We start from the raw sequence: 23041 nt of genomic DNA on the forward strand, positions 1-23041 counted from the left end.
CCGAACACAAGTATTAGAATCATCAATACAGTGGTAGGTTTAGGTTGGACATCAGGAAAAATGTCTTTACAGAAGGGACTGTTAAGCACTGGAATAGACTCCCTAGGAAGGTGACTGAGTCACCATCCCTGAATGTGTTTAAAAACCATTTGGATGTGGTGCTCAGGGACATGATTTAGCAGAGGGTTGCTAGAATTAGGGTAGTATGGTTAGGTTAATGTTGGACTTAATGATCTTTAAGGTCTTTTCCAACCTGAGCAAGAAGGAAAACACTGATTGAAAATCTGTAAAGTAAGCAACTAATGGAAGATAAATAAATAAAAAACAAGTGGGTCCCTTTTTCCAGACAGAACGTTTTGATTATATTTGATTATTTGATGACGCTTAGATCCAAAACTGCTTCTGAGTAGCTATATATGTAAGAGCATAGAAATCGTCTGAGATATCTTTGTATTGACCGTAGACTATTTGCAAAAAACACAGTGGGAGATTAATTTTGAAGTTTTATTTGAGTCTAATAGAATGATACAGGATCATTTTCAGAAGAAATGAATCAACATTAGAACATTTTTCTATCCTATTATCCAATGTTATACACAAAGTTTTATAACCATCAGCTTAGAAATTTAAAGATCCATGATAGTGTTATGGTAAAATTGATTACTTCTGATAATATTGTATTCCATAATAAAAAAAAAATAAAAATAGCTCTATGCTGGTATAACAATCATATTTAAACTCTTAAAGATAAATACTTATGCTTTGATAATATTTTGTCATAAGTACAGTAATATAACATGGTGGACTACAGTATTTATGTTGAATATTGATTCTAACTTGAATTAATTTCTTTTTTTTTTTCCTATCTTATTTGCTAAAATAAGTATTAGTTTTATGTATTTCCCAATAGCTCCATTATAGATATTAGTATGCTGGTTTGTAACAGGTGTTTATTTTTACGTTTATAGGAAAGAAGATTTATTTTAGTTTTATCATCTTACAAACAATAAATAGATTATTAAGTACTTCTGACAATTGTATTCTACTTTGTCACACAAGTGTTTTTATATAATGAAGCATTATACAAATATGAATATTTAACTTTGTTTTATGAATATATTCAACAGCGAGAGCGAAAGTCAACTTTGGAAATAGTTTAAAGCTTGTGGATGACAGAATATTTACAATAACAATTTATGGCTTATAGTCCTTCTTCTGTACTTGCAAGACCCAGGTTTTCTGCGCCCAGAATGGGGATCTTGATATCCAAAGCAGCACAATCTTAGTTTACTTTTTTTTTTTTTTTTTTTTTTTTTTTTTTTCAAATGGAGAATGCCCATCCTCTCAAATAATGATAGGCCTGGTATGATTTTTCAGAAAATCACCACATCCGAGATTTTGATCTTTATTTTTGTGCTTGAATGTGGTATGACCTCCTTTTTAAAAACTGAGTTGATTTTGGTTGCTGAGAACTTATGGAAAATAACAAGTGATCAAACAACAACTAATCTCTAGTACTCCTTTGGGAAGCATACATGCCTGCAAGCTGTTTAAAGTGAGGTCCCCAGCCTACAAGGTAGTCATAATTTTGATCCGCATCTGACACATTTGAGCCTAAGGAGCTGAGAGATCCTGCTAAAGAGCCAGTGCCCTCAAATGCGTATGTCTGAAGTGAGTCATATGGAGGAGCACTAGGGTCTGTGTTGGCTTCTTCAAGCTTTTCTGAAATGAATTGCCTGAAAATAGCACTATCAGGACCAACCTGCAGAGACTGTCTGTAGAGACTGTGGATTTCTGTGGTGATTTTCTTTCGAGGTTTGTGTGTTCTCAAGACAGTGCGTGTCCTCAGTGCTGAAATGTCAAAAGCTTCTGTGTCCTCCTCACCACCTCCTTCATCATCATACCTGACAATGTTCTCTCTGAATTCTTCCACTTTCTCTGGAAAGAGAGTCTTCTTCCTCTGCTGTCTTATTCCTATAATCGCCAAAAAGAACACTGACAAGACAAACAAACAAAACAAAACAAAAAGAAAGTGAGGAAAAATATAAACAAAGCCAGAGACTTTGAATGTGCCTGGAAAGCCTTTAAAAATAATAATGTTTCTTAATATCACTGCAATTGCAAAGTGAAACTATCTTATCAAATTTATAGAACTGTGATTGTTACAGATTTTATGGTTTTGAACTGAGTATAGTATGTGGTGGAAAAACTGCTATAGAGGGACTTATAAAATGGGTGAATGAAATGGAGCAATTCTTTGAGTAGATGAGAGTTGGAAGCAGTGATGGAAACAGATTATGTTTTTTGAAACTACTTTGTTTTATCACATAATATATCAATTTCATATTCAAAATTTAAAGTTTTTAATCTCTCTTTCACATTAGAGACCTAGGAAGAACAGATGAAAAATGAGGCAAAGAGCTAAATATCCTCCTCAATTGGCCAAAAATAATTCAGTTCCATAGATCATGCAGGGTGTGGCTCAATTTTTTATACAACATTGATTTAGAAATTTGAGGACTATAACTAAATTTTGTGTAATGCTGTAGCAGTGTAGGCTTATGAATAAGAACAGTTCCAATTTTAACATATGAGAATCTTTTTTCTTTTTTTTAAATATATTTTAAAGATTTTTTTTTTAAATCTTATACCATTTCATTTTTAGCTTTTTAACAATTTTAACAATTCAGTTTAAATATTCTATAACATTCAGAGAGATTAATGTTTCCCTGCAGAAAGGATCTGTATATCGCTGGTGGACAACAGGTTGGCCATGAGCCAGCAGTGTGCCCTTGTGGCCAAGAAGGCCAATGATATCTTGGGGTGCATTAAAAAGAATATAGCCAGCAGGTTGAGGGAGGTGATCCATTACCCATCTGCCTCTCCCTAGTGAGGCCACATTTGAAGTGCTGTGTCCATGTTTGGGCTCCCCAGTACAAGAAAGACAGGGAGCTACTGGAGAGAGTCCAGCTGAGAGCCACAGATCTGATTTGGGGCCTGAAAGTATCTCCGTTATGAGGAAAGGCTGTGAGACTTGGAGCTGTTCAGCCTGGAGAAGGAAGACTAAGAGGAGATCTTATAAACTCTTATAAATATCTAAAGGATGGATCTAAAGGATGGAAGCAAACAACAAAAGAAAAATCGGGTTTATTTACAATTGTTTTATATTTTTTTCACTGATATGAAAGTCTACAAATGTTAATACTGTATTTTCTCTCACTAACAAATGCATTGAGACGTTTATCTCTGAAAATTTGTTTCATAAGTCAATGAGACTTCTGCTCTTATTCCTTTTTTCTAGACATTCTATTTGAGCTGTCAGATAGTTTGTTGCAGTTTACCTGCTTGTTTTGTTTATGATTATATTTTTTTCTATTTCTTAGAAGTTTCTGAAAAACGGGTTATGCTAAGTTTTTACAATTTAAAATGATGATTTGTTACCAGTGAAATCTGTTTTCACCTTCATTTTCTGATGTTGGGTTTGTCTGTTTGTAGAGTTGCACTATTGGTTGAAAAATTGTTTCCCTAAGATTTGGTTATTTGGTGATATTTTGGGGTATGGTATTTCCTGTGATATTTTATTATAAAGCATAACATGGATATGCCATATTATTCCACAAGTAAAAGAAGATGAAGTTGGAGCTGAAAGTCCTTCCCTGCGGCTTTATTCTCATCAGCTTGATTGATAAAACAAACCTACCCAGCTTAATCACCTTTCTTTCTTTCTTTTCTGGCCTCAAACTACAAAATCTTAACCATAACTCAGGCATAGATTTGGGAGAGATAGTTAGCCTTTGGTGAATAATTTCTGCAATGGGCCTGCTGTTATAGCATGTCAGTGTCAAGTCACTCATCAAACACTTCAGGGATATTGTGTCCGATTCCCTTTTTTTGAAAAAGAGAAAATGTAGTTGAGACAATTGCATGCTTTCCAGGGAAAAAAAAAGCTGTTTCCCTGAGTACTGTGACTACACTGTGTCTTGCAGGGCTGAAAATGCCAGACTAGACTGTGCAGACTGTTTTGTGAGTGTCATTTGCTGACTATGCATAATTGAGGCTTCACAAGCACATCTCCTATTTGTTTAAGGTGCCTCCTTTTCACATCCACACTTTGCAAGTAGTAGTAGAGGATAATTTTATGTCTCGAGAGGGAAAAAATGTCCAACATCTGAATAAAATGTTATCTGAAAATGCTGTTATTACAGAATTGCAGAAAAGCTGAGTTTGGAAGATTATTTCTGGAGGTCAGGTGGCCCAACTCCTTCTCAAGCAGGGCCACCCAAAGCCATGTCCAGGCAGCTTCTGGCAATCTCCAAGGAGACCCCCCAAACCCCCAACAACCTCTCTGGATAACTTTTGTTAGTGTCAGACACCTGCATAGAGCATAAGTTCTCCCCAGTGTACAGAGGGAACCTCCTATGCTCCAGTTTGTGCCCATTGCCTCTTGTCCTGGCACAGTGTATCACTGAAAAGAGCCTGGCTCCATCTTCTTTACACGTTCCCTTCAATTACTTTTAACACGTTGATAAGATTTCCCCTAAGCGTCCTCTTTCCTACGCTGAGCAGTCTGGACAGAGGAACATCCTGCTTTTTTCTAGAGAGAAACAAGCTTTCTCTGAGAGAGTTTTCTTTAATTAAATTACACTTATCTTAGCTATGTATTTGGCATAACTAAGGAAGAATGAGCATTTCTCTACCAAAGGTATCTTTTACTAACCTATCTCCTTTCATAACTGTGTCAGCTTTACCTGGGCTCAGTACAGACTTTGCCTTTCCAGATCTTTATTCATGTCAGTGCTGGAGAAATAAATAGAATCATGGATCAACTAAAGCCAACTTTTATAGCATTGTGTTAGGAATCAAATTTTATAGAAAACTGGAAAAAATAGCATTGCTTTAGAAAGCAGAAAAGAAACAAAAGATCTACATTATTATGTTTTTTTCCTCAATAAGACAGTATTTCTATTTTTCCCCAGTCTAGGAATCACTTTTGCCACATAATCTGAACTACTGTAGAAGAAAACACAACCATATATCTTACTCATACTTACCCAGGAGTATTAGTAGGCAAGCCAAAACAGCAACTAAAGCTTCTGTGCTGAGGCCTATGGAATACAGGAAAGCTCCGTAACGACAGTATAAGGTATTCACTTCAGTATCACAGTCACAGACAGTGACAGTGAGTGTATTTGTGCTTGTAAGTGGTGGAGATCCATTATCCAGAATTAAGATTGGCAAGAAGAAATAAAACTGCTCTTGTCTACTGAAGCCACTTACTGCTGTGAAAATTCCAGCTGTGTTATCTGGAAGATAAATTATACGTGATATACATTTCGCGTTTTGCAACAACAAAAATGCAGTGGAATCCAACCTATTTAAAAACAATGCTAAATATGATGGATGTTAAGAAAGTAAGTCCAGTTATGGACACGTGTCCTTTGCTTGTGTGAACTGTGAATAATGCATTTATTTTGTCATATATTTTCCAGTTTCACTAATAAAATTTGTTTTTAAAGCTGTATTTTTAATGTTCAAAGCTAAAAAACATCCCACTGCTCTGGCCAATCAGCTGATTCTTACAATGATGCTGTGTACATAATCCAGCAGTTTGCAGATGAAATATAGAAATTTACCTGTGAAAGGTCTCCAAAAGTGTGCCTGACAGCACACAGAGAGAGCATGTGGAAACTGAAAGAACAGAAAGTGAAGAAGTCCACTAATATAATATTTTATTTCTTTCCCTAATTCAAAACTTGATCTAGCTGAGCTCTTATTATCTAAATGAAGGAAAAGCTGCCAGAGGCTCTCACCTTGCTTTGTATGTAACTATAAGCATTCAGAAATCAGTTCTGTATAAAGCCCAATAAGCAGCTTAAGTTCAGCTTCTGCTGCATATCAACAAACTTGAATCTGAAACTTAGCTTGGAAAATAAAATAACCTTAACTAAATCTGTGTAAAATGGAAAAAAGAAAAAAGTAAAAAAAAAAAAAAATCTGACGTGAATATTTATATAATGGCAGGGAGAATTACTACTTATGTGCATATGTGTAGAAAGAAAAAAAAAAGCACAAGTTTTTGCAATTATCTCTACAAAATATTTATGTAAGCAATCTACTGAAGTTCTTTCATGTTTCTAAGTCAAATTTTAGGGAGATAAAATGCTCCAGATCTGTTGATTTTCTCTTGCTTCTCCCTGGACCTCTTCCAGATCACCTAGCTACTCATGTGAAATTCTGTAGAAAGATAAAGATTGTGGATTGAAAATATGATGATTGAAAAGATTTTTTTTTTCTCACCAATAGCCACTGGATGCACTGTCTTGTGCAATGCTTTGCTATGATTTTGGGCAGAATGAGAAAAGGTGGGAATGTCTTATTCTTCTTATAGAATTTGACCTTTATTTAGGAAGTTATCTCCTCCTGGCACTGAGTGAGACATTAATGAAGATGGAAGGTGAAAAGCACATTAAAACATTTAATTTAACTTTGGAGATAATGAGAAAAGCAGTTTGCCATTTAACATGGTCTAAACATTCCAGAGCTTATTTCCGTTGATTTAGTCACCTAGCCAGAACCCTAGGATACACTTGTGTGATGGCATCAGTAATGAAGGAATGTAGATTAAACTTTTAGGAAAACAGATCACATTTCTATTTATCATAGAATCCTAGAATGACTTAGTTTGGAAGGGACCTTAAAGATCCTGATGTGGGCTGATTTACCACCCACTAAATCAGGCTGCCCAGGGCCCCATAAAACCTGGCCTTCAAGACCTCCAGGGATGGGGCATTCACAACTTCTCTGGGCAGCTTCTCCCAGTGCCTGACCACCTTCCCCCTTGTCCTATCACTATTTAAAGGCTGTTTAAAAAGTCAATTTTCCTCCTATTTATAAGCTCCCCTCAAGTACTAGAAAGCTGAATTGAGGTCTCCATAGAGACTTCTCCTCCCTTCTTGCTGATGTGGTGAAATAACAGATTTGTACTAACAGCAGTTTCTTCCTGGCAGTCTTGTTGCATAGATAAGTAGTAATGGGATGTACCAACTTTCTTGTTAAAATTGTCTCCTGGATTAGGAGTATAAACTGAAAGGAATAACTATATTTTTCATCTAAGATTTTTTACTTTCCTTGACATGATATCATCTTTTGCTGCTTAGTTACAATGACATTTTCATTTTAAGTGAATAATTTTCCAATTGCTAATGTGAGGGGGGTGATGTCCATGCATCTTCATTAGAGTTTTTAATGACACTACCTCGATTATCTTTGACAATAAAACGCGAGTTGTTTGTGGCCTCCTGAGCCAACGAGAAGTAAAATTGGTGACTTTCTGCTGAGTCATCTTTGTCCACTGCACTGATGCTCTGAATTAGCTGGAAAGAGATAAGCACAATTGTTTAATAATTAAAGTGTCTGACGCTCCTTTAAAATTGTAAAAGAGCATATCAGATATAATGTTAAACAGTTAATGCTAGAAATTAGATTTGCAACTACATATTAAGTACACGTTATTTGTTCACAAATATCCAGCTCCCATACCCAAAAAGTCAATTCAAGACTGGTATTCTGCAAATATTTTACTTTGTGTTCTTTTTTCCATCAGTTTGGGAGAGATGGGCTTTAAAATCTTCAGAAAATATAAGATTTCCCAGATCAAAAGGCAAGGGGCAAATTAGATTTCCATAAATGAAAAGAAGCAGAAAAGAATCATACACTTGAATGAATTCCTCTATACAAAATATATTCCTTTGAGCCCACAAACACATTGACCTGATATATTGTAGCAGCAGCAAGGGAGATGTTTACAAATTCATGTGCTGAATTGTTGATTATGAATGTTATAACAGACTGATTATGGATTTTATTTGCCTATTTCTGGTCAGGAATATAAAATTGCCTTCATTTACAAACGTGTCATGACCAAATGAAATCAAAACCTATAGCGTTCATTATATTTTATCTCTGTAAATAAGTAAAAACCTTATATTTAATGAATTCTAAATGTTTCTGCTAATAATAAAAATGTGGGTTTTTTTTTTTTGTTTGTTTGTTTGTTTCTTTACTTTTACCAGTAAATATTTAGTTTACTGGGCATCCGCATATAGTAGTGAAAATAATCACTGACATCATTGATTATAAGGAAATCTAGCTGATGAAAAGCCAAAAAAAAAAACCATATCTAATTTGAATTTAGTTTTATTAGTCATCTCATGCCTTACAGATATTTCTATCTAATAGTCTTGCACTTTCAACTTTCCCCAAACCGGAAATCACACAAATGCTACAAGCACTACTTTAAAAGCAAAAACAATAGTAAGTCAGCAGAAGCGACTACAACCTTCCACCTGTGCCTTTGAAGACTCCTTCCTGACTAAGATTTCTTTTAATGAAAGAGTTAGGAATTCAATGCTTGTTTTCCTTTAAAGCAAGCTAAGTTTGAAATCCACAAAACAGTGTAAAGAGTGGTGTATACCCCCAGAAGCTTTGTATTCTTAATATTCTTCCCTTCTTATATGCAAAATTTAATTCAAACCTGTAATTTCAAAATATTCTATTGCTAATAATGAGAGTAGTGATTACACCTGGTGACAGTGTACAAAGGCTATAGCTTAGAGTAAAGGCCAATCAGAATACACTGTGCTTACATAGATTTATCATGTTTTTACATTCTAAGAGATGTCAGTGAGGGCATTGCCCCAACATTAATCACATACCCGTAGAACTCAAGTAAAGATTTTCTTTCTTTCCTTCTGTATCAAATGAGTAGTTTTCATTTTTACTCTAACTGATGACTAATTTATTAAAGGTAAAGCAGTAAGTAAATTAATGCTTTTTTTCTTGTCTCTAGTTTAAAAAGCTCTGCATACGTAATTAGTAACAAAAATTACTGAGTAAGCTGCAACACTGAAGTCATTTCATATGTGATCTCCAAATAATATGAACTCAGAATTGCCAGGATTAATATGTATTAGAGAAGCATTAATTCAGTTTGTATCCAGTGCAGCTTGTCTTCAGCTAAGTTCTGTTTCCTGCATAACAGAAATGCTATGGGGTTTAACCCAACATCCACAAAATATGGGTCTATTTTGGATGCTTAGCTTGCTTACTCAAGATGCGAGTTGTCTCATAGTTTACTTCAAATTTTTGTCCCACAAATTAAAAGTTAAATAACTAATGCCTTCAGAATTGAGCTTTCTGGGAAATATTTTTACTGTGATGTCTCTGGAATAGTTTTGGCTCATTTTACATCCTGATTGTTTTTATAGTTTCTTGCTTTTAGAATTCAACCCTTTGTTGCGATTGCAAATATCTAAGATGAAGAAAATAAAGGGTCATCCTCTGCCAAGTTTACAAGAAGTTATAAATTCAAAGAGAATCCCAGTTTTTAGATACCTTACTAATACTGTTATATTTATTTGACACTAGTTGTAGCTGCAGTTGGGTGGAAAGCTATTCTTCATAGCTACTTTCAGGCTCAAGTTATTTTGAGACTAATATATTTAATGCTGGTAGGGCAGATAAAGGTTATTATCTGCTGGTAGGGCAGATAATGTTTTGTTTGTTTGTTTGTTTGTTTTCTTGTTTTGGTTTGGTTTGGGTTTTTTTTTTTTTTCCCCTTCAATGAAAGAAAGAAAAAAACATGTTGTGGTCAATACATAACTGACTTATGGGTTGTGAGATATTACAAATAGTGAAAAATACGTTCAAAATATCTGATAAGTATGATGAGTGGATTTAGAATGTTGCCAAAATAAGACTATATTTTTTGCACTCATTTCTGTTGTAAAATTTCAGAAGACTGTCTCTCAGTCATAAAAAACAACAAAATCTTTTTATATATATATATTTCAGAGGATAAACCAAAGTTGTCTGTAACTCTTGCAAAATTCCTTTACAAAGACAGGAAGGTTCACCAGTAAGTAAAGTTTATTTGAATCTTACAGGAAAAAAAAAGGAAGTATTTTTCTCAGTTTTTAGGTATTTTATACTGCCTCTAGGACTGGCTGTTTAGAACATGACTAATTATTTATTTTTATTTGTGATTCATTATATATTCTTTATTATAGCAATGTATACTCTAGGACTACATATTATGTCACTCTTTTATTGTGTATCAAGAAGGACTCAAGAAAAAGTCATTAAAATAAAATTTAACTTTTGACACTATCTTTCCTTCTTCAGTGCTTTTCTTTTCTCTTCTCAAAGCTTTGTAAGTTGGGAGATGCAAATCTATTACAACATATCTCATGAAAGCAGACACAAGTCAGCTGTGAGAAATTAGAATTCTGGAGGTATCCAGAATATCTCTCAGCATATCCTTTCCGGCTAAAAAGAATGAGAAAGCTACTTTAAAAATTGAAATGAGATAGAATATCAATACAAGCTTTGACCTCAGCTCATACTCTCTAAGCAGATTCCTGGAGTCTTTGTAGATGATTGCAGAAGTTTGCCTAAACAAAGACATGTGACGTACTGATTAAGTTCCTCCCTTGCTTAAACTGACTCTTCTGAAGTTGTATTATTCAAAGAACAACCACTGCAACTTACAAAATCACTTTATAACCTCTAGGCTTCTAGCTGATGAAAAGGAATAAACATTCTAATACGGATGTAAAAGAATTAAAATCAAAAGAGAAAAAAATAGCTGATGTGTCTCCTATATGTCTATCAGTTCAGTTGTAAGTTGTAAACATTAAGGATAATGACAGTCTCTAAGTGGTTATTATGCATATCAGTAGCAACTTTCTGTTGTTGCTCCTAAAATAATTTGCTAATGAGAAGTCAATTTAACTCTTTGAATGGTCTCCACATGTCAAACTAAAGCCATCTGAGACTCTCACAAAGTGTTATTGATGAAAAAAAAAGGGGGAAGGGAGTAATAAAACTAAAAAGTAATTTAGAGTACCTTTTTGTTTGTACATTGAAATGGAAGATCTTTTTCATCCTTCATTCAAACTTTATAATGTTAAACATAAGTATTTTTTTACTTTTTAATTAAAAAATGCTTTTTAAGAGAAATCACTAGTGGGCTAATATACAGATGTTATTTATTAAAAAACAACTGTGGAGTAATAAAAGCCTTGGAAGATAAACAATCTGAGCTTTTTTATATTACAGACAAGTGCAGAAACAGATTACAAATACAAATTTTATAGGTTTCCATGTTTTATTAATTGATACTGAGTTATTTAATTTCAAGCATTAACTGCTGATTTAAGAAGTCTATATTGGTTTACTTTTATATATGATATAAATATATATTCATATGATTTTTTGTCAAAAATTAAGACTGTTTTCTATGTATTGTGAAACTTTTTAGAATTATCAGTATTATTTTGTTTCAGTTAAGGGGGAAAATACATATCAGGCTTCTGAAATTGGTATTTCACATTATACACATATCAACAGAACTGATTTTGAAATTAGACAAAATGCATCCTATGCTTGCAATGCTGCAGTAGTAAATAATAGAGAAAACATTAATATCTCCAATTAAATTTTCATAATAATGAGAAAAATGTCTGCTAACTCATTCACACTTACCTGACCTGGTACTGCATTTTCACAAACAAATGTTTCATAATACTTAGGAAATTCTGGTGCATGGTCATTTACATCAAGAACTTGGATATATACATTTGCTTCTGTAATTTTTTCAGGATTTCCTAATGATTAAAAAAGGCAGAAATTCAATGTTACGTATTAACTACTATATATTTTGAGGTAATGTAACATTAGAAAACTTTGTTACATCTGATGGAGAAGAAAGTAGCCACTGAGACCTACAGACACATTACATACTAAACTGTTTTTATTTATTTTGTTCAAACTTAACCTGTAAAATGATTTAGCATGTTCTTTTGAAGTTAGAACAAAAAATATAATCTTAATTGCTAAAACAGAACAGAAAGTGCTGAGATTTTTCTTTTTGTTTTAATAGAGTTCTATCTACAAAAAGGTGTTGGGTTTTGTTTGTTGTTGCTGTTTGTTTGTTTTAATTATCCGATACATCATGTTAAAATACAATAATATATATTGAAATATGTAAGGATATTTCTCATAAAAGTTTAGATTTTTCACTCTTCCATTTACCGAGTTGGAAATGGAATTCAGTGTAAAAATAAAATCTGATTTGGAGAAATTAGATGAGGTTTAGTTCATGCAGAATGGCTTGATGTACTAATAAAGGATGTTGTAGTGACTGGTCACAAGCTTTTAAGAAAATGAATTACATTTTCTTGCTACCGTTACTTACATGATGCTCTTTTACCATACTACACTCCTGTCATGGTATTTCAAGATTTTTACCTTTTTAGTGAAAACCATACCAAAAACTTAAATACTTGCAAAATATTTCTGCCACTGTCAGCCATATATATTACTTCCAGTGGACACTGATACTTAATCCTAGTAAATAGGATACTATTTACCTAATAAATAGTAAAGCAAGAAATTTGACTACTCCAAAGCATATACTTGTAAAGAAGTCAGAGTTTACCTACTCACTGGTAGACTTAATAGACTGAGATTACAATTTTGTTCTGAGTATTATTTGCACAACAGATTTAATTCTCAGGCATTTGGTACTTGTGAAAACTGTACTGCCTCTGTTACATGGGTTACTTTGCTACTGCAGCTTTAGATAAGAAAAAACTATATCAGTATATCTTCCTCCCCTACGAAAAGGAAATTAAAATTTGTCTGTATAAGGCACTTCTATTCCTGCACTTACTGCATTTATACAAAGTTACATTGCTGTAACTATCTTAGATGAGGAAAAACCACACTCTACAAAACTGTGTGTGTATTAGGTCTAAAAAAAATATGCAATACAAATGTTCATAAGAGTCACCCAACTCTGGTTTCAGCTGGGCTAGAGTTAATTTTATTTAGATGGTATGGCGCTGTGTCTTGGATTTAGGAAGAAAATATTGATAACACACTAATGTTTTAGTTGTTGCAGAACAATACATACACTAAGTCAGGGATTTTCCTGTTTCTCATACTTCCTTGCTAGTGATAGAGCCAGAGGAGCTGAGAAGGGATGGAATCATTACAGAAGACTTAGAACCTGTTTAGCCTAACTTTCTTGTATGTTTCTTAATTATAACATCTATATATTCATTGATTACACAACTGGTCATACTCAACCCTTACAAAGAACAGCTGAAGAGTCAAATAAGGTGTGCCACCCTTTATGTCAATGACCAGCGGGAGTGCATGGAGATCAGTATCGGGAGGGATAAGGACCTGACAGAGTTTGTGAGTTGTGATTAAATGGAGAGAAAGGACACGTGACATTGTAGTGGGGGTCTGGTACAGGCCACCTGATCAGGAAGGATAAGTGGATGAGGCCCTGTACAGATGGATAGGTCTCACATTCACAAGCCCTGGTGATCACAGGGAAATTTAACCACACCTATACCTGCTGGAGAAACAATACAGCAGAGCATATGCAATTGAGAAGGTTTCTGCAGTGCATTGATGGCAGTTTCCTTCTCCAAGTTGGCTGAGGAACCAATGAGGAGAGATATTGTACTGGACCTTATTCTCACCAACAAAGAAGGGCTTGCTAGGAATGTGAAAGTAAAAGGCAACCTTGATTTCAGTGACCACGAAATGGCCAAGATCCTTAAGGCAGTGAGGAGAGTGCAAGTTCACAGCCCTGAAGTTTGGGAGAACAGACAATGGCTTTTTCAAAGATATGCTTGGTAGAGTACTTCAGGACAAAGCCCTAGATGGAAGAGAGGCTCAAGAAAGCAGGTTAATATTCAAAGATCACTTTCTCCAAGCTCATGAGAGATGCATCTTAATAAAGAGGAAGTCAGGTGAAAGTAGGTCCAGTAGACCTGCGTGAAAGAACAAAGAGATCGTGATCAAATTTAAACAAAAAAAAAAGGAACATTCATAGGGTAGAAAAAAGGACAAGTAACCTGGAATGAATACAGAGATGTTTTCTGAGTAGCTAGTAAATTAGGAAAACCAAAACCTAGACAGAATTGAATCTTTCCAGGAAAAAAGCAACAATAAAGACTTCTACAAATACCTCAATAACAAAAGAGAGACTAGGAGAAAATGTGAGTGCTCTCTTAAGAAAAGAGAAGATATGGTTATGCAGGACAATGAAAAGACTGAGGTACTGAATGCCCTATTTGGCTCAGTCTTTACAGCAAGACTTCTTTAGGAATCCCAGATCTTAGCAGCCTGGCTGAATGGCTGGAGCTAGGAAGACATGTCCTTGGTAGAAGATTAAGTTGAGGAATACTTGAAGAAATTGGATATACACAACTCCATGATCACTGGTGGCATGCACCCAGGAGAGCTGAGGGAGCTGGCAGCGGTGACTGTAAGTCTACACTTGTACAAGCTGGATGAGCAGACAGTGATGTGGATCAAAAACTAGCTGAACAACCAGACGCAGATGGTTGTGGTCAGTGGCACAAAGTCTCGTTGGAGGCCTGGAAGAAACAGAGGTTCTGTCCCAGTTAACATCTTCGTTAATTGTCTCAATAACATGATAGAGTGCATTCTTAGCATATTTTTCATGTGACCTGAAACAGGAGGAAATTACTTACCAGAGTGCCATTCAGCCATCTAGAGGGAACGTGACAGGCTGTAGAGTTGTGACAACAAAAAACTGCATGAAGTTCAGCAAGGAGAAGTGCAGAGTTCTGTACCTGGAGAATAACAACCCCAGGCACCAGTATAAGAGTGCTACTCAACTCCAAAGCAGCTCTGCAGAAAAAGACTTGGGGGCACTGGTGAACACCAAGTCGAGCATGAGTCACAAAGAGTGTGATTAATTCAGCTCCTCTCAGTTTTGGAAATGGTAGCAAAGCCCGCTCCTGAGAAATGATATCCAACCTTGACTAAATCCCCCCGAGTTTTATTGTTTAGCATGATATCACATGGTATAGAATAATGTTTTGGTCAGTTTGGGTCAACTGTCACGGTTCTGTTCTCTCCCAGCTCCTGGCAGGCCCTCAGACTTTTCAGTGGCAGGGAGATGCAGAAATATATTGATGTATTATCAACATTATTTTCAATCTAGATCCAAGACAGCACTATGCCAGCTACTGTGAAGAAAATTGACTGTATTCCTGCTGAAATCAGGACACACCTGAAATTAACAAAGAAAAAGATCTGCACATACTGAATACTCTTGGAGGAGTCTACCACCTATCAGCAGATTCAGTCCTCACTTAGATGGCACTAATCATCACTAAGCTCTTAGAAAGGTCTGTTTTCTCCCCAGTGTAACGCATTACTGCAGGAGGCAAGAATTTTCATGGCAACAGTATCATTCACATTAACTTAACCGTATTGTAGGATGAGGGCCATATGCAAGACATTTTCCAGTGAATAAAATCATCTTTAAAAATTCCACGAACCCTGAATATCTGTTAGCCTAAATACCTGACAATATCACAAACTGTTCTGTCTAAAACACAAGCGTGTTACTTGCAAGAATATTCATTGTAGCACCTCATGATGTGTGTTAGTATCACTGCTTCTGCCTCATTCAGAAGACCTGAAGGAATGTTCTTAAAATAGTCAAATGGGCATTAAAGAGAAAATCTTTCTGCCTTATCTGAAACTGTAGGATTTAGGATTTAGGTGGTTTTTACATCGCTTTTTAAATATATAATTACCTCATTGCTTGAAAAAATGTTTTGTTTTTTTTTATTATTTTATTTTATTTTTTTTTTATCTTACGGAATTTGTGCTGAAACTTTTGAGTCTTTTGCCAAAGTGGCAGCAAAAGCAACTAAAATAGAGAAAGCAGCTGGATGCTCAGCAGTTTCACATTGCTATTTCTCCTGTGAAATCACTAGACAATATAAGAGCAATGAAAGAATGCTTGGTTTAGTTTTGAAATAAATATAAAAAGTAATGCATATCCCTTTTAGTAATGGTACTGTAGGACTGAATCTGTTTTACATAGGTCAAGATTTCATGTATAAGGCAGAGATGTGGCTTGACTGGTACCTAAAGGAAAGTTTTATGATTCTTACTGGGAGTTGGGGAGTACCTTTGGTGGCTTCATGCATACACAAAGTGGCATGGAAAGAGCCCAAATACTTAGCCCAGTTCCTAACTTGCTTGCTCCCAAAATTTATGTATTCCACGTTGGATGCCTACTGTCAAATACTTGAACAAGCACAGCACCATGCGGAATGTAGCTGTCATTCCCATCTGTTTTCTTTCACCAACTGACCTACACATCTTTTTCATATCATCACTATTTTTGGATTGTCTTTTTTTGTTTTGGACTTTTATTTTAACCTCAGTGTGTGGTAAAATAGCAAGAAAAATCATTCCCCACATTGCCATTGGAAAATAACACTGTAGTAGAAGTCTGTTTTTCATGGGAAGTGGGGAAAACACTAGAAGTTAAAGGTAATGTAATATTTGTACTTCCTAACAGATCATTAGCTTTTTTACACTGAAAACTGATTAATAGTTCCTGCTCCATTCCGGGATGTGTTCAGGGACAGATTGGATGGGGCAGTCTGATCTGGTGAGTGGCTGCTCTGTCCACAGTAGGAAGTTGATACTACATGATCTTTCAGGTCCTTCCCAACCTAAATCATTCTGTGATTCAAATCCTTCTGAAATCATAGGAGTTCAATAACAGGCAATACTGATTTTTCTTTTATTCTTTATACAGAAAAATAGTTGTCAGAATCTCAATACCGTTAATATACATTAGATTTATTGCATTACTACATTAATCTAAGGATCTTTGTCACAATCTCCAAGAGAGATCACAACTTGAAAATAAAATTATGTGAGATCAGAATATCAGATGCAATAGGCTGGATCAGTGTCAAGAATGAGTTTGGTGGTCTAATTACTAAGAATCAAAAAAATTTACCAATTAATTTTGGAGCTATGTATGTGTGTGTGGGGGGCCCCCCCCACGGGAAAACAAAGCAGTAGCACTCCAGAGGTACAAAATAGAACTCAATACTTGCAGGGTATTAAAAAGTTTGGAATTAGTACCAGCCAGTAAAAGGAAATTTGAATTAAAAAATAATAATAATGCTGAAGCAGGTTTCTTTAGTTGCTACTTTATAATATATACATAATATATAAAACATACAAAATATTTAAAAGAAACTATAAAAAAGAAAAAATAAAAACAAAACAAAACAAAAAAAGAAACAAATGTAAAATGTAAGAAGTCTATCAACAAAATTATATGTGTTCAAAGTGGAGTGAAAATTAATTATATGCTCCAAGCCTGAAACCTTCAAAGAGCTGCACATTCTGTAGTCATGCAGTAGTTTTGAAACGCACTGTAAATTAATATTTGCAGAACTCTATAGACAAATGATTTGTCTCTTTAGGGTGAGTGTAGATAAATCTAGTATTAATTTTAGCACAGACATATAGATAAATGAAGATCGAAGTAAGCTCAAGGCAATTGCTATCACCGAGAACTTTTGTCATTCACCCCTAGTTTGACTGAGAAGTTGTGACAGGTATTACTCTTCCAAATAGTAATAATAAAAAGTTTATCAATTATCATATAACTTATTAAATCATTGCCAAGTAAATCTGATTGCTTAAGGATTTTTTGCTCTCATGCATGGCTAGAATGCTTCTATTTGTGCTTTGCCCTTTTACTCAGTGGAAGCTGAGTAAAAAACAAGAACACCTGATCAAATTGTACTTGATTTCTCTTGATCTGGAACCATCTTTTAGCACAAAGTAGAACAAGACTCTACACATTGCAGATTCCCACTGCTTAAGTTTAAGGTCCAGTAACTAAGGTCTGTTTCTGGGTACCTTTAAAATAATTTATCCCAACAGGATGAGAATAGGATGATGAAGACACAAATCTTGCAATAGAAGACAGGCCTCTAATCTCTGATCCTTGTTATCACAATAGAGGCAGAAGGTTTGAGTCCTGTACAAATGCCGGGACATCAATAGGCCTACAGAGATGCTACTTCCGTAACAAAGTTATGAAATGTATCTCAACTGCAATTAATAGGTAGTATGGATGAAGTCTAATGTCATTTTGATTTGGCTTTAGTGGAGATACAATGTCATCCACAAAATGTCTCCTGCACACAGCATATTTTATGACTATATTCAAGGAATAAAATGCTACTAGTTCGTAATATAAATCATTTCAGGTATGACCATACCAAGGTGACCGAACTTCAATGCTTTTGAATGTAGTTTTATAGACAGTGATCTTATCATCATTAAAGAAATAAAGAATAAGTATATGAAAATAATGAGGGCTCAGTTTCTCTACAATAACTTTTGTTGCTATGAAAGATCCACTTTCTCCTGCTGCTGAAGAGACATTCATTTCTAACATTTGATTCTTTCCTTTTTTATTGTTTAGCTAAACAGAAAAATCCAGACCAAAGTCATCCTGCTGTGTTTCTATAGTGCTATTCAAGATACGATAAAAAATATGCCAGAGATCAGTTTTATCATCACCTGCTAGCTGCCCAGCTACATGAAAAGTAAGATATATTTATGTTTTAAAAGTCCCAGAGAAGCTGAAAAGGAAGATAATGCCATAAATTCCCAAATACAAAATAAAGACTTCAGTGAAAATTGCTGCCAGCTCTGCTGCATTGAACTTCTAGCGGTACTATTCTGACACAGATACAGTGGATGCTTCCTTCTGGGAAAAGTGCAACCAATGAATATATGTTTAAAGCAGATTTACCAATAAATATTTTTTTTTACTGAGATTCTGGAATTAAAAAGCATGCTAAAAGTATTTAGAAAATCTGTCTAATCTATTGATTAGCCTCCAGTTTTGTATGTTTCTTCTCCCTAAAAAGAATGTGAAGTTATTAAATGCCCAATAATCCCGTTAAATCACTTTATAAGTCAATAGTTAGTTGTTAATTTTCTGGGGCATTGTCTCAGAGTTAGGGCAAGCAGATAACCAGAAGTGCAAATACAGGCAATTTGCATTTGACTTTCAAACAAACTGACAGGTGAACCCTATAAAAAGGATGTTTCAGAGATTAAATTGGCACTTAAAGTCTAGCTGATTAAAGCCTTATCATTCAGAATTAATTTGAGCCACAAGTTTCTGACTGGTGTTAAATTAGACCCTGGCTAATTTTATACTAGTCAAAAATCTGGTGTGAAATTAACCAGGGTCTAATTTAACATAAGTACTTTCACTACAGGAGCAATTCATATGCTTCAGTCTAACTTGAAAGCATTACAGTTTCAATCCTATTACAATTTCTTTATATACATATATATGTGTGTGTGTATAATAAGGTCATCTTTTATGAAAGAGCAGAGGACCTTAGAGCTCAAATATATTCTGCTCTATTTAACTAATCATTTTAATAATGCTCCTTCATGTAGCAAGCAATAGTAATATAAAGAAAAGGAAGCATATGTTCTTCATTTAAAAGAAGGCATATTCAGAGGATAATTACAGTTTGCAGTACACAAAACACAGTGTTCCTTAAAATTCTTACTCACTAGTTTCTGTGGCTGTAACAGTTATGTTGTGCCAAGAAGTTTTCTCTCGGTCCAGAGGTTCAGTTGTAATGATTGTTCCATTGTGTTCATTGATGTTGAACAATCTCTTTAAATGCATGCCTTGGACAATAGAATACCTGCATTAAAATAAATTAAAAAAAAAAAAAAAAAAAAAGGGAGAGATTCCCTGATACTGAAAATCCCTATCAGAAACAGGGACATATAAAGCTACTGTCAGATGAGAAAACAGAACCGTGCATATATACATATAAATGTGTGCAGCAAGAACTCAGAAATAATGAAAAATGTACACTTATAAACATTCAAAATTTACTGCTGTCAAGATCAAAGCTCTTCTTTTTATAAAACTAAATATATCTCAGATCTATATTAATATGAACTGAACCTGAATTGTATTATTCATTCTTCAGGCTCACAGCAGGAGAATGACTTTGCTGAAAAGAAACAGCGAAAGTGCCACTTGTGAAATGAATAACACTAACAGTTAAGTGGATGTATAATGGTAAATCTATTTTATCATTGTTGACATGCTCTGATGCTGAGGCAATGGGCATTATAAAGAAAGACAACTATCTATAATGAGGTGCCACCTGGGCAGGGTACAAAACCCTAAAGTAGAAGATGAATGCAAATCAGTCCACTGCTCCTGAGTTGTCACTTAAAATGCTCTGCAGGCTACTTCCATATGCAGACATGCACATGCACACATACATACCATTCAAATTGTTAAAGTCTGGTCACAAGCCAGAGATGGACTGAAAAAAGATACCAAAAGTATTGGTTCAGATGGAAAGAATATTTGCAGATATCATTCATGACATTAAAGAAGGACTATGTGTCACAACTCCAAGCAGCCAATTTCAGAGAAGAAAAATCTGATTGAAGGATTGAAAGTTCTTATCATTCCAGTTTGGAATTCACAAGATTAATTGTTCCCTCTTTTTTTGCATTTCTAATTTTGCTTGATAAAATCTTTTTTATCATAGAATCTTATACTTGTTTGAATTGGAAGGGATCCTTAAAGATCTAGACCAACTCCCCAGCAATGGACAGGAACACTAACAGCTAGATCAGGCTTTTCAGAGCCCCATCCAGCCTAACATTGAAAATCTCCAGGAACAGTGTTTCTACCACCTCACCGGGCAACATGTGCCAGTGCTTCACCATCCTTACTGTAAAAATATCTTCCTTATACTCAATCTAAGTCTCCCCTTTTATCTCTTACTGGCACTTAAGACTCAGATTATGTGTCTGCATTCTGATGAGTCTCTAACATTTTAATAGTTATTTTTTAGCATGTTTGGAAAATCACTAAGAGAATAAATTAAGAAATCTCATAACGAAACCAATTATAGTATTTTTCATTTAAGCCAAAGGCTTACCTTTTAGAAACTTCTGCTTCAGCAGCTCATAATTCAATATTATTTAAATTATATATATATATATATATACATATATATATATATATAGTTTATAAGTATATTCCTCATCCTCTGCATCCAAAGCTTGCTGGAGGTTTTCTGGTACAGTTTCTCTTGGATGTTTTTTGTTTTGTTTTGTTGTTGTTATTAATCTGATTAATCACTGATAATTGTTAGAAAATCAATGTTGGATGGATTTTAGTTATTTTCTTTATAATTGATGTACTTCTTTTATTACTGCATTTTTTGTTGCATACCTTTGCTTTCTTTATTTAAAAACTAGGGTCCTGATACAACACAGACAGTTTCCTATATTTTAAGTACCTGTCATCACTTATAATAGCAATAGTTTCAAAATTAGATTAACGGCTATCTGTTAGGTGCTGTATTTTAAATTAATATGCAATGCATGTTTTGATGCTGGGGCTACTCAGACACATCCACTTCATAGTGAGTTTCATCAAACTATTTCAGATTCAAAAGTTGCACTCTGTTTACATGTTACTGGAGATTATGCAATATCAGGCAATATCATCTAAATGAACCATGTCTCATTTCTTTGAAGAAAAGTACTTTTTTATTATTCTAATTTAATGTAACTTGTTTAATAAGTAGCAGTAAATTAATACGAAAACATAGCAAATAGTTTTGCATTGACAATTCTTCTGAATATGTGTATTTGATTTTGCCATTGAGAACCTAGTAAGTTAATCTACATGCCATAAATTATTTTCTATGTCATTCATTTGTCCCTTAATGCTAACTTCTTTAAACCACTGAGTACAGTAATGTCAAGTAACTCAATAAGCAATTTTTAATTATAAACCCAGTTTTAAAGATTAATTACCTGTTTTCTCCCTTAAGAAACATCATAATTTGTAAAATTAAAAGCCCGGAGGATTCTTTTTATATAATATCTCTTTGTGGTTATAGTAGCTGATGTAGGGAATTGGTAAATTTTGATCATGTTGAGGTGAAAAGATGCCAGTGGAGTTGTTCTGTGTCTTCCTTCCAGCAATGAAACCATATCTACGTATCTCCAGAATTTTGGAAAATAGACTGGAATACCTCCATGCACTTACAGGTTTGGTTGAGGTATCCTGGCTCTTCTGTAATGCATGCCCTCTTCCAGGCCAGTATTTAATCTATTGCCCTATCTCAAAATACTCTTAAAATGCATGAAGCTATTTTATTTTTATTTTGGGTAGGGGTCAAGATTTAACCTAGAATAATCCTGGTTATCACAATGAAAACATGAACTGTAAACATGAACCAAAATAAGGAACACAAATCGCCTTGGTAGCCTTTGGAAATACTATGATTATATTTGAGTCATGTTTAGATTTTGAATTAGGTACCTGACTGGGCTGTCATCATTGTCCAGATCTCTTGCAGATACAATTCCTACCAATGAGCCACTTACAGCTCCTTCAGCAATCTCCATCACATAGCTCTCCAAAGTGAAAACTGGAGGTTCATCAGCATCTACCACACTGACTTGTACAATAGTTATGTCTTCAAATGGTCCTTCTTTCAGGAAACGGTCATCAATGTACCTGTTTACAGCTTTTACTCTAACACTATGTTTCCTCTTGCTCTCGTAATCCACTTTCTGTAAAGAAAGAAAATGAGATGAAAGATATTTCTTTTTTCACATATGAGTTAAAATAGAAATCCACAAGCAGCATGAAAAGAAGTACAAAATAATGCTGCTTTTCTGGGGGAGTGTTTTAAAGGTAGATAATTCTAAGATTTTTTTTATGTAAATAATATTTATTTTATTTTAATAATAATTATTTTATTTAGTTTGCATTAATTTTATTACAATTTAACTGTATAACGCCATTGTTTGGTTCAAATGTAAGCCAGTTTTAACATTACCACTGAACAACACTGTAAATAGGTCTTTCAACAGACAAGAAAAACACCTTCTATAACATAGTTATATAATTATTTTTACTCTGCCAGTATGTTCTGAAATCTGAAAATAAAAGGCAAACAAGTGACAAAAAAACTCTCCCAAAACTCTCTTCTGGAAAAAAAAAAATTCCAGAATTTTAACGAACTTAAATTAGGGAAAAAAAAAAAAAAAAAAAAAAAAAAAAAAAAAAAAAAAA

General features: G+C 34.4%; 1 protein-coding gene across 6 annotated transcripts in view; it reads right to left on the reverse strand.

Annotated features, from left to right (window-relative positions):
* Nucleotides 1–1285: 1285 nt before the first annotated feature.
* CDH19 (cadherin 19) overlaps nt 1286–23041 on the reverse strand; it is a 95736-nt gene continuing 73980 nt past the window's right edge. For 5 of the 6 annotated variants that reach the window (XM_042839966.1, XM_042839967.1, XM_042839965.1 and 2 more), the window contains 6 exons: nt 22283–22536; nt 19483–19619; nt 11545–11666; nt 7256–7373; nt 5052–5303; nt 1286–1995 (listed from right to left, as the gene is read on the reverse strand). In XM_042839966.1, the coding sequence (XP_042695900.1) occupies nt 1505–1995; nt 5052–5303; nt 7256–7373; nt 11545–11666; nt 19483–19619; nt 22283–22536 (1374 nt within the window). In that variant the 3' untranslated portion in view covers nt 1286–1504. The remainder of the gene's footprint in view (nt 1996–5051; nt 5304–7255; nt 7374–11544; nt 11667–19482; nt 19620–22282; nt 22537–23041) is intronic. The other variant, XM_042839968.1, reaches the window with a different exon arrangement.

Source organism: Centrocercus urophasianus, unplaced genomic scaffold, assembly GCF_019232065.1.
Source record: "Centrocercus urophasianus isolate 14NV4802_14NV808 unplaced genomic scaffold, USGS_Curo_1.0 seq_11, whole genome shotgun sequence".
In the NCBI taxonomy this organism is placed as follows: Eukaryota; Metazoa; Chordata; class Aves; order Galliformes; family Phasianidae; genus Centrocercus; species Centrocercus urophasianus.